General features: G+C 44.3%; 1 protein-coding gene across 1 annotated transcript in view; it reads left to right on the top strand.

The window, feature by feature from the left end:
• The window catches only part of LOC122620153 (ABC transporter G family member 20), a 45,175-nt gene extending 42,990 nt beyond the window's left edge, over positions 1-2,185 (top strand). The window contains exons 8-9 of the mRNA XM_043797483.1: positions 741-918; positions 984-2,185. Of these exons, the coding sequence (XP_043653418.1) occupies positions 741-918; positions 984-1,738 (933 nt within the window). The 3' untranslated portion in view covers positions 1,739-2,185. The remainder of the gene's footprint in view (positions 1-740; positions 919-983) is intronic.
• Positions 2,186-13,085: the final 10,900 nt, after the last annotated feature.

Raw genomic sequence — 13,085 nt, 5'->3', positions numbered from 1 at the left:
AGGCTGCCGCTGCCAGTTCATTATTTATTTCACAGCGAAATGAAATTGTTACAGATAACACAAACAACATATTGTTGACAACAAGGAGAACAGGGTCCGCAAAAAAGTAGGCAACACAACGCAACGGAACGCAACGGAACGCAACGCAACGAAAACGCCTCTCCTTTGTTGTTGATTTGTTTGCCTCGCTGAATTTATCGCCTGGCGCAAAGTACGCACATTAATTACGGGGAGTTACTTTTATTGTTGCTACAACAGTACGCCCCACATGCAGCAAACAATGCGACAGGAAATGAAGCGGGACGCACAAAGAGACAGCTCACAAAGCTGCCAAGAAAGGAAGTGCCGTGGGCAGGAAACCCCCGAATCCTGTCCTGACTACCGCCGAGTCCTCGAATCGCGACATGCGTTGCTCAATAATTCAGCGGCTCCGATTTTAATTGCACGGCAACGGCGAAAACAATACCCAGCCGTTTGGCATCTGTCTGGCAGGCAGGTGCAATGACTTTTTAAGCTAATTGAATGAGCTCTTGATTGACTGCTGGCATTTACCCACACGACTGTTCATCTGAAGACCCGAAAACAGTTCGATGTGCTTAGATGAACAAGTCAGCGGTTTTAACAGACTCATATTCCCAAGAAGGCCATTAAAGCTGGCCATATCATGATTTTAAAACATATTAATTTGAAATTACTTTGTAATCATTTGATTGACACATTGCTTCTTGTTTCATTTGCAGCAATATGTGACCGAAGATGAAATGGCCTACGAGGAAGTGAGGAAAGGAAGAGCCTGGGCCGCCCTGGTAATCCAACCGAACTACACCGCTTCGCTGATGGAACGCGTGGAGGATGGTCGGTATGCAGAGGATGGAACCATCGAGTCCTCCGACCTGGCAGTACGAATGGACTGGTCAAGTAACTATAAATGTTAACATATTACCATGTTAATAAGAGAAATTAATGATCTTTATACTTTCTAGACCAACAAATCTCACAGTTGCTGTACCGCGATCTCCAGTACACATTCTTCAACTTTGTGGGCGACATGCTGAGCGACTGCGACGTGAATCCGAAGCTAGGACGTGTGCCCGTGGACTTCCAGCATCCTGTGTATGGCTATCGCAATCCCAACTTCACGGACTTTGCTGCCCCCGGAGTCATCCTGACCATCATCTTCTTCTTGGCCGTGGCTGTTACCTCCGGAGCGATGTTAATCGATCGGAATGAGGGCATGTTGGAGCGTTGTTTGGTGGCTGGAATCACGGGTCCGGAGATCCTTCTTTCCCAGGTGGTCACCCAGTTCACCGTGATGCTGAGCCAGACGATCTTCGTGCTGATTGTCAGCTTCTATTTCTTCGAACTGACCTTGGTGGGCAACATATGGCTGGTGGTGGCACTGTGCATCCTGAATGGACTGTGCGGCATGAGCTTTGGATTCGTTATTTCCTGTGCTGTGGACACGGAGCGAACGGCGACTTATGTGGCAATGGGCTCCTTCTTGCCCATCGTTATGTTGTGCGGAATCATCTGGCCGATCGAGGGCATGTTCCCGCTCCTGCAGTTCTTCACAGCCTTCCTGCCGCTCACCAAGCCCACGGAATCAATGCGATCCATTCTGCAACGCGGCTGGGGCATCGACAATCCCGTCGTCTACAATGGCTTCATCTCCATTTCCTCCTGGGTTCTGGTATTCCTCGTACTCACCATCCTGCTGCTGAAGTTCAAGAAGGGTTAAGATCTTCGCTTGGGTCTATGTGACACAGGAAACAAATGTGATGTTATGTTGGAAGCTGAAATCTATCTGTCTATCCAAACTTAAAGTAGTGATTGCTTTTGGCATAAATTAAGGGACTTACCATGACTTCTGGATTCGCATTATTTCCTGTGCCTATTTCTTATGATTTTACTAGGTTTTAAGGGTAGACTTACGCTCTCTTAGCCAGTAATTAGTCTTAGCCCAACTTCACTTGCAATAGGTTCCGGATCACCACGACTACTTAGTATGGAAATTGTTGTGCCTTGTAGAATAAGCCTTCCCATTTCATTGTACTTTCATGCTTTCATGCCCATCCACCCACAAAACAAACTCGAAACATTCTATTTATGTTGTAAGCTCGTGAACAAAAATTTGAAAAGTTTGAATAAATTGATAGATAAACTTTGCCTAGATTTACCTCAGAAATTATTGCAGCTAGCTTTGCTTTCGGTATTTGTGATTTATTCACATAGGAGAGAGCCCTGTAATTGCTCTGATTGCACTTGGTAAGTCGGTAAGCAAACTGGTCGAAATGTCCGGACTTTGGTCCTCGGACTTTGGAGTCCAGACTCCGGACAAACGGCAGACAAAGTTGCCGCATTGTCGAAGTTGGTGCCAAGTGGTCCTGTGGTCCTTTCAATCAGTCATTGGTTTTGCCAATATTTATTTACCAAGTATCTGCAATCAAAGACCTCAAAAAGAAAAGACCTCAGCTTGGGCCACCGCTCAGAGACCCTTTCGCCCAGGACATTATTCGGGCGCCTCCCGTGGAGAGATGGAATGTCAGGGGCGATGTCATGGTGGCTCGTTTTCGACACATTTCACATTTTGTGGCAAAATCAATTAAGCCGGAAATGCATGTAGACCATGACTGAGTGAGTGAGTGGGTGGTTGGGTGGCTGGGTAGTTGGCACACAGCATCCGCTTAACACGAAAACTCAACTTAACAAGCGAACAAAGTGCCAAGGAAGCAAACGGATGGAGTTACTACCCAGGTGCACTTGAAATATGCGGAAACTGACATCGAAAGGATTTCAATTAAATGAACCTGTAATCTGAAATGGTTACTAATAAAAGGGGAATTGCACGTGTTATGCAATATCTAATACTAACAGCTTGCTTAAACAAGTGAATAAACATTACAAAATTCCAAGTTTTTGTCTGAGTGTAAATAACAGGCAATAAAAAAGCAGAGACTCATGCTATTAGGTGTTACATATGCATATGTAGGTCAGCCAGCATGGGGCGTGGCTGGAACAACACTAACTGGATCCACATGTCGTCCGGTTCCGTGACTGCTGCTCTCTATCGAACTGCATCGAACTGCCAGAACTGGGACTCAATTTATCCGTTCGATGTGTCCAGTGTCCAGGCACCCCATCCGCAATCCTCGCAAATCAGTCAGACATTGAGTTTCCACAGGACTCCAAAGGACTCCAGTCCGGGTCCAGAATGGCGCCCGATACGTGTGTACTTACAATTAGATGACCGTCAGCAATCGATAACATTTCAAAGCATCAGCCAGCCAGTCAGCCAGCCAGCCACCAGGACATTCGAAGGAGCCACATTTGCCATTATTTTTCTGGCATTCCGCTTTCGATTGGCGGCGTCTGGGATTGCGATGCCGATGCCGTTGCCGATCCTGATGCCTCGATGCCTCGCCCATCATTGATTACTCGAGTGTAGCTGACGGCGGCACTCGAGCACACAAATTGGAAAATACTCGTACAGCAGCCATGGCGAATCCGAGGCTGGGAATCCGAATCTCATTTTCGATGGAGGTGGATTTCGTTCGCATTTACCCATCTCCGCTTGCTTCGACTTGGCGCTTTTCGCTTTCCACTTAATTGAAAGTTCAAAGTTTTCGTCTTGCCGCTGAATTAATTTTTCAACTTCATAATTTCACGTGCTCCGCGAAGCTTTAATAACCTCTCGGCCCATTTTGCATTTGCCATTTTCATCGCCATCGTCATCTTCAGCCGCCAACAGCCAGCCGCCAGCTGCCTTCGATGGCTTTCTTTGTTTGCGGCTGAGTCGGAGGCAATCTGAGCCTTTTCCCGCCATCAAATGGAAGCCCTCCGCCTCTCCAACGGCGTGTTAATTAATTGCTCAATTAATTTAATGTGCAGACTCCTGGGATGCCTCGTTGTTTCTTCTGCCGAAGTCAATTGTCCGCTATCTTGGGTGCTTTTCGAATTTTACAAGAAATGTCAAGTTGCCAGCTAGGACCTAAATCCCCCTTGCTTTGTTTATCGTGGGTCAACATAAGCATGTAAATTAATAGCCCTTCTGGGCAGGTGAACAAGCAGAAGAGATTCCATCACACTAGAGCCGGCAAAGGATCATCCATCCATTCCGGTTGAATTATTGCCCTCTGTTTGGTGCTGCTCATTTTTGCATTATTGATGCTCCATAATTAACCTTTGGCCAACCGTCATCGGGCAAGATATCTTCAATTATTCAATCGCAATTAAAACACGCTTACTTAAGGCACACTGCGTACGGCTCTCATATGCACTTTATTATTTTAATGATTGGCATTAATTATTTGCGGTGCATAATGTGCAATTTGTTTGCCGGCAACAAACAGCATCAGCAATAGCATCTGAACTGAGCTGAACGGAGCCGTTTGAGGTGACCCGCTCCATTATCCTTCGGTTTGCTTTGTCTGGCAAATTGTGTAATGAAAATGTCAATCAATTTTCCCATGATTTGCCATTAAAGTGGGCGGGCACACATTTTCCGGACACACATCTACACCTTCGTGCACTCGCTCACTCCCTCACTCGCACACACTCAATGCCAATTGCAAATTGAGTTCATCTGCTGGCGGCAAATATTGACATGACAGACACATTTTTATTTTATTTTATTTGCATTTTTATTTCACTCTCCGCTTCTGGTATATTTTTCGCCTTTTTTCAATTTCCCCCAGCATCAAGTTCTCCGTGTATGCGTGTATGTGTGCATGTGAGAGGGGGGAAACTCCTTGGCTCTCCTTTCTGGTTTCTGGTGTGTCCTTCATCTGCTGGCTGAGTTTGAATAGTCTGTGTAGGTGGCAGAAATGACATATTAATTTCCAAAGGGGAAACGAAATAATATAAATGGAGTTGTCGCTTCGAGCTTAAGCGTGTAAGCCGCCTCTTATTTCTCTGCCATGCTTTGCTTTCCTTGGGAGCACTTTCATATGCAAATTGCCTGGCGAAATCTAAGTAAATATGATCAGGGAAATCAACACTTTGCGTTCGGCTTCCTAGGTAATTGTTTGAGCATTCCATTACGCATACGTATACGCATATGCCGCGTATTAAACCGTGTCGATATTTCGGGATATTTCGGGATATATCGGAATATTTCTGGCGTTTTTGATGAAGTCGTTCGCTGTCAGCACGCCAGAATCCTCCATCAATCAGCCTTCGATTATTCCACATACGTATATGTATGAGCACCAAAAAGGAGCGTAAAGACTTGTCTTTGAGTCAGTTAGTCAGGCAGCCGCCTCTGTCCATACCTCAATTGAAAAGCACTTTGGAAAAGGATAATAACGATAAATTTTTTATTGTAATGTGCCTTGCAGTGTTTACATGCCGGCTGCGCCTTATGGCAGCTGTGGAGGGTGGATTCAAAAGTTCACTTTTATAAGAGTGGATATAAAAAATGTTTAACAAGCTTTAAGAAAGCAGTTAGTTGAAAGTAATTGTATTGGTTAATGCCCATCCAGTCTATTTAATACAAGTTAAATAGTTAGTATCCCATTTTATTACGTCTTTGTATACCTGCTTTTAGTAAACCTATTTGGCGAAAGTATTGTATTACAGTAAAAGTTTAAAGCTTTAATCACGAAAGTCTATCTTATCAAATGATCTGGCTTTATCCCAGATGAAAGGAAGTAGTTGACTGGCAACCCTCGCTGAGCCATAACAACTGCCAAAATAGCGTGTATTGCCATTATTTTCCAAGCAGGATCTGATGTCTTCGCCGATGCTTTTCCTAGTCCTTCGTTGTCCTGGTGCCCGCCGTTACCCCCCTGCCCACTCCCCTTCACCCGCCATCCTAATATGAGGACAATTTGCAGTCTCTGCCGCCTTCATGCTGTTGCGCGCGCTCACAGGCAACACTTAATCGGCTTCCGGGGATATTTGGGATTTGGGGCGGAAACCTATTTGTGTCAAGACGCAGCCAGCGTTCCACTCTGCTTATCCACATCCACCTCCACCGCCGCCTGCGCCTTCTCATTCGCCCTCATTTCCCTGCATTTCCTATCGTCCTTTTGTCGCCGCCCGCTTTTCTTTTTAGGCATTTTCCTTTGGCAGAAGCATATTTAGTCTTTTGTTTCGCCACAGTTTTAAGCTTGTTTTTTTACTTAGCCATACTTAAAATTTATAACAAAAGAGGCTCCCATCTTAAAATGAACTACTTAGTTTTTTCCTTTTCTTTGCGCCGGCTTGAGGCGAAAACATTACCACAATGAAGCCAATTCCGTCAACAGCCCGCGGCCTGTTGTGTACATAAATACACATTTCTTTTGGCTTCTGGGATACTACGTGATAATGGCCAAGGAGCGAATGACACCGAGCCAAAAGTCAGCCACGAGGAATCGGCAGTCAACCACCACCACCCCCCACCCAGAAATATGAGCACGAGAATATTCCTTGTCCTGCCACGCCTTTTCTCTTCGACTAATAACAGCAGCCAGATGCTGCGGGACCATTGAAAAATGCTGAGCATCATGCCACATGCACGTATAGAGACTGCCTGGCTAAGCGTCGTCCTGCCACACATATATGTACGTCTCGCACTGTATGTGTCTGCCAATTCCCTGCTAATGGCTCTTTTGTGAGCATTCCCACAGCTTGGCTCAATGAAATGCCAGCGGCAGTTGTACCATCCGTCGACTGGTCGGTCGCTCATTTTCAGTTATTTCCTTTTAAATATTTATGATTTTCGAAATGCCAGAGAGCCGTTCGGGAACTCTGAGTATTTATACACTCCCAGTGCAGCGAAAGTTACTGGACTTTGCCATGGAGCACGATTTATGCCCCCGCATATAAACTATTTGTATTTACCTTCCAGACTAAAAGTATGCAGAGGGAATTAAATGGATTTTCCTATTATGTAAAACACGTAATATTTTCCCTAAAGCGCACCGTATGCAGATGAAAACTTAATTTCCATTCAGTTAAAGTAAAAAACCAATCTTTTTAGCGGTAAATAATGGCTTTTATGATGGGCATAAATTAAATAAGAATAAAAAATATAACATAGAGTCATGAGGTATGAAATCGTTGATATGCAAATTTGTGCTGTGAATAGTTTTAAATAATCCATAACCAGAGATACTATTCATTACGAAAAAAAGCAAACACCTTTAATGCATTCATGAAGCCTCACCTGAGTAGAGCAAAAAATATTCTTAAATTAAATAATACCTCTCCGCTTTGTATACTCAATTATTATTGATATTTTCCCCTCAAATTTGTTGTCTGAGTTTAGAGCCACATTAACCGAAAATATGCCTTCATTAATATTGCTTAAAGCATCTTAGTCTCTATCCGCCGTCTATTGTAATCATCGTTATCAGGAAAAAAGAGAAAATATGCAAAAACCATGGAAACGATGGCAGCGGCGTCTAAAAATCAATAAATGACACGTGCCTGGACCGAATCACGCATCCGCCATGTGGCACGTTGGGCTGCGACATGATGCCTGGCCCTAGGCTGGGCTCATTTATTAGCCGGCACTCAAACACAGACACTTCTACGGACACGCAACGATAAGGGCAAATAAAAATTAAATAAAAACGCATTGTGGCCGCTTTTAAGTGTGTATTGAACATATTGGTATAATCAAATGTGCATTGGACATTATTCAATCGATGCAGCAGCGCGTAAAAATATATCCGATAACAGTGCTATCACATGCAGCCGATCAAGTACTTTATTCTGATTTATAGATAGGCAGTTAATTCTTTACTCCATAAATCTAAGTTACATATGCATTGGCATCACAACTTCCTTGAATATACTTCTGAGAACTTAAGATCTATATTATCCGCATATACCCTTACCTCGCGAACAGCTTATAAATCTGCTCCTGCTTCACATGCATTAATAACGATTTTAATGCCATTTTTAAATGCAATTTAATTGCCACCATTGGGCGGGAGGGACCACCATTGAGGAAGAGGCTTATCGATGCACATGATGCGCGTGCAAAGCACTTTTAAATTATCAACACAATTTTATTAATAAAAAACGCCGACAACAAGGAGCGCTGCGTGAATCGATGAATACCAAGCATCAACGGACGATGAATGCAAGGGACGTGTGCCAGCCACTTACAAAACTTTTGATTATCAAAATGTAATCAAAAATTAACTTAATTAACGGTGCAGAAATGCGAACAACAATTTTTTATTGAATCGCTCAACAATGAGAGCAACAGCGAGGGGCAAGGCGGAGGAGAGGTAGAAAAAGCAGAGCAAACTGATAATAAAAATCAAAAATAACGCATACGCAACGTGTGCCACGAGCATGACAATGAAGACGGGCGCTCGTGAACGTGTGTCATGCATAAAAATTACATATTAAAAGATATTAGTGTGAAAATTGATATAAAAATCAATGAAGCAGCATCGAGAGCCGAGCTGACAGCCCGGCGACAATTTTAAAGGGTGTCAGTAGAGATGGGCTTCTTGTAAAGCGTCATGGCCGTGTACTGTAAGTGTTGACATAATCATTAAATTTTATTGTCCTTTTATAGTTGGTGGTGGATGTAGCTGTTGTTTTTTTTCTCCTTTCTCCAGGCATCTTTCCACATACTTTGCACTTTAGTTTTCATGCTTTTCATGCTGCGAATTAACGAGCAGGCTGCCCAGCCCTCCTTTCCCACCACCCCCCCGCCCATATAAATTAGTTGCCCATCCGCTCCGCCCACAGGAACACACACGCATGACATTAAAGTGGCTTTGGCCAGGACATGTCTTGAGGCGCGTCCTGCTGGGCAATAAAACGTATTTTTACGAGTCCGCCCATTCGAGTGGCATACTTTGCATGCAAGCCAAGCCACTGAGATGCTCGGCCCAGCCCGTAAAGGGAGTCATATCAGCGACAAATAGCGGCACTAAATGGCCACGGATTATAATGATACAAAGGTTGGTTGTCCCGACTTCGCAGTCCTTGGTAGACGGCCTCTGCCAGGGCCATTAAAAGTATGCCAAACTAGCCGTGAACTAGGCACAGTCACAGCCAGAAAGTCATCAGCTATAAATGTTAGATTTTACGAGTCACTGCGACTGAGGCTGGCAGGCATCAGATACACATTGTAAGCACTACAAGAAATATTTCAAAAATTAAGTTTTTAAAGTGAACTAAACTCAATAAGTTTCAAATTACATATTTCCTATTTAAAAGTTCTTGATTGCAGATCTATGCGTTTCATTCGTAAGAAGTAAGTCCCCACTATTTCTCTCAGTGAGATGAAAAGCGACAGGTCCCAGCACGGGGCATTGGAATAGTTTTTGGTCTGGCGAACATCAATGTCAATTGATTGCAACCCTTTCCAGGACCAGAGCGTCCTGCACCACTAAGTGTTTTGTATGCTGACCGATCCCATTGCCATTTTCCACCCGGCTATTTGAGAGCCAGTGGAGCATGTCGGTTGGATGCTGATTCCTCCATCGGATTTCTTTTTTCCCCAGCGCCACGGGATGCTTAAATAATTGAGCAGTTAATCGCACCAAATTGCTCGAATAGAATTCCCTGCACTCTCGACTTTTTGCTTATACTTTTGCCACTGCTTTTACTTTTTTGCACTGACCACGTGCATGATTATGTGGGCTGCCATTGATTGTATGCTCATTGAATTATGCAAATGTTGCATGGCCTTATAGCAAATTGTCAATGCAGATGGCCTGGCCTCGTTCATTTCGAGTCGAGTGTGAGCAAATTATCCCAAGTGAGAGTAAATTGATTGCCCGTGTTCAGCAGAAAATTTCTCGGACTTACGTGAGTGAATTTAGGGTCACTGGACCAACCTTTGCAGCCCCAAGCCGATTATCCAAAAATACATCGAGCTTGGTCATCTTTTGTAAGAGAAAACGACATAATTATCTTACAAAGTATTTGATAAGTTTCGTTATCCCTTTGTTTTCTTCCGATTTCATGCTGCATTTCCATGGTCCGACCGACATGCAATGGCTGGATTTTGCGAGGGTATAAATCTGTGATTGGCTTTGAACGTTGCCCCCACTGTCAACACTGGATCTCCGCCATAATTCTCTTGTTTCTCCCCTGTGGCTGCCATTGTTGCAGCTGAAACTTGCAACTTGCAACTTGCAACCGGCATACACAAATGCCAATCCCCCACCTGTCGTTTTCAGTTACGCACTCAGCAAAGCCAATCACGTTCCCCGTGTTACATATCCGAAACTCCACGAATCCAGTTCAGCAGCTAAAACAATTCAATCGGATCCAAAAATCCAGCGCGTATTTGTTTTTTCAATGATGCCTGATTATTGAAAATCTAAATTCTACTCGCTGATGATGCCAACGTTGATGATGATGACGTATTCGGGAAGGACCCTCACACGCCAGGACGATGCAGCTGTTCAGGATTCAGGTCCCACGTAAGCCCCATTTCCCATCCTCGACCATCGACGTTGCCAGTTTTTGTTTGTTTTGGTCATAAAGCTGAGCTGAGCTCAGCGTTAAATGTGCGGGGATTTGTCGGGTGGATGGAAAATCGTCGCCGGCTGATTGGAAAATAGCTGCAGGTGATTGCCTGCCTTTTTCATTTATGAGTGAAGCAAAATGAATCGCAAGCATAACGCAGCAGTTTGTGTTTTTACCACTCATTTTTATGTTGACATTAGACGCGATGAGAGCTGAGAACGCTCAACTTTAACTCCACTTTAATTAAAATTGGTAATTAGAATGGAAATGTAATATTTATACCCGTTACTCGTAGAGTAAAAGGGTATACTAGATTCGTTGAAAAGTATGTAACAGGCAGAAGGAAGCGTTTCCGACCATATAAAGTATATATATTCTTGATCAGGATCAGTAGCCGAGTCGATCTGGCCATGTCCGTCTGTCCGTCCGTCTGTCCGTCCGTCTGTCCGTCCGTCTGTCCGTCTGTCCGTCTGTCCGTCCGTATGAACGTCGAGATCTCAGGAACTACAAAAGCTAGAAAGTTGAGATTAAGCATGCAGACTCCAGGGACATAGACGCAGCGCATGTTGCCACGCCCACTCTAACACCCACAAACCGCCTAAAACTGCCACGTTCACACTTTTGAAAAAGGTTTTGATATTTTTTCATTTTTGTATTAGTCTTGTAAATTTCTATCGATTTGCTAAAAAACTTTTTGCCACGCCCACTATAAAGCCCACAAACCGCCAAAAACTGCCACGCCCACACTTTTGAAAAATGTTTTGATATTTTTTCATTTTTGTATTAGTCTTGTAAATTTGTATCGATTTCCCAAAAAACTTTTTGCCACGCCCACTCTAACGCCCACAAACCGCTAAAAACTCTCCTTCGCACTTCCAGTAGCTGAGTAACGGGTATCAGATAGTCGGGGAACTCGACTATAGCGTTCTCTCTTGTTTTAGTTTAAACTATATTCGTCTTTATTCGAATATTCTTAAATTTCGACTTATCTACATGATTTTCTTATGTGCATTTGGGTATCGGAATATTGCTCATTAGATTTCCGCATGCAGCTGCAAAGCTTTTGTTATTACTCCCCGGCAATCCACTCATATGTAAATTTCGCTGACACATAATTTCAAATTCCTGTCACTCAAGAGCCGCCGCCTTGGGGGCAGTGGGTCCTCGCGAAGAGCGACAAAATGTCGAGCATTCATAAAACAGCTCGGATACAATTTATTACCAATTTAAACATAATTTAAAAAGATATTGCGAGCGGGTTGTGTTCAAGGAGAAGTTTTGAGACTGGCTCATAAAAGGACATAAATGTCAGAAGGAATTGTGGCAAGCGTCGTCTTAATGTTGTCATCGCTCGCTGGAAGAGTTCCCATGCTGCCTGGCCAGATCTGCGACTGCAGCTTCATATTGTGCTTATGTGGTGGTCATGATGAACTGCGAGAGACAATGTTGGAATTTTTATTAACCATCAAAAATCCGCGCTTACTGTGGCCGGGAGCAGTGTTCTGCGGGCATCCCCAGGATGTGGGGATCCTTGGATGCTAGGATCCTAGGCAAGAACGCCTGGCGTGTGGCACGCACATAGCCACAGATTATCCCATGCAACGCGCATTCCAAACACACACAACCACTAGTAGTTCCTGTGAGCACACTGAGCGAAAATCAGATCGACTTGGGGTATTGTTTTGTCCTAATTGAATAAGTAAGTATTTAAGTATTTGTTGATTTTTAAACTTAACTACGTTTGAGTAACTATTCACCTTTATGCAATTTTCTTAACTCTTATTGTTTTGAGTATTTATTTCTCCGTGGAGCCTGCGACTTGGAAAACGCTCTTGAGCAATCAGCGTGCCCTGGTAGTCATCATAATGGCAGCAAAGCGGTAGCACGCAGTTCAGCGTGGGCGGAGATGGGGGCGTGGCTGCGGGCACGGTCGTGGTCGGGTTGCAGGCACTTGTGGTCTTAATATAAAAATCACTTTGTGTGTTGTGTTTGCCTCGTGTGCTGCTTTGCATTTCTAAGCAGGCTGAGCGCAGGCAACATTGTTGATGGGGAAAAAGCGAGAGAGTGCAGTTGAGCCCCCACCCCCGTTGCTTTTGTTCTGGGGAAACGGAAGTACAGTGAAGCTATACGGCAGGGGAAAACTTGCAGAATGGGCCGGCATATGCTGGTGCACTTTAAGTGCTGGTCCAAGTAGACAGAAACGGCAAGGGGATGCGAGACGTAGAGACATATGACGATGACTACTACTTGGCCGGCCACTGACAATGCCAAGGGTCAACGAGGCGTATGAGTAATGTCATAAACAGCTGCCGCCATCGCAATCACAGCAGCAGCAGAAGCAGAAGCAGCAGCAGTGGGAGAAAAGCAGAAAAGCAAACCGAGCGACATTTTAAGCTCTCAGTGCAGTCAGGCGAAAATGTCGCCAGGCCACACAGACAGTTCACTGTCTCTTTCGCATTTTATCTGGCCCTCTCTCTCACTCTATCAGTCTCGGCTCTTCTGCTTGCCAGCGTCTTACCAATCCTCCTTTTCTTCCCATTTGTTTTCAGCTGCCTGCCTGCGTTGATGGCTTAAATGGATAAAAGTTAAGTAGCTTTGAAGTTGGCCAGATTAGCGCGCATATCGCGTTCGCCTGAGAAGGAGCAGCCAAAGAA

This window comes from Drosophila teissieri, chromosome 3R, assembly GCF_016746235.2.
Source record: "Drosophila teissieri strain GT53w chromosome 3R, Prin_Dtei_1.1, whole genome shotgun sequence".
Taxonomy (NCBI): domain Eukaryota; kingdom Metazoa; phylum Arthropoda; class Insecta; order Diptera; family Drosophilidae; genus Drosophila; species Drosophila teissieri.
This window is presented reverse-complemented; position numbering and strand designations above follow the sequence as displayed.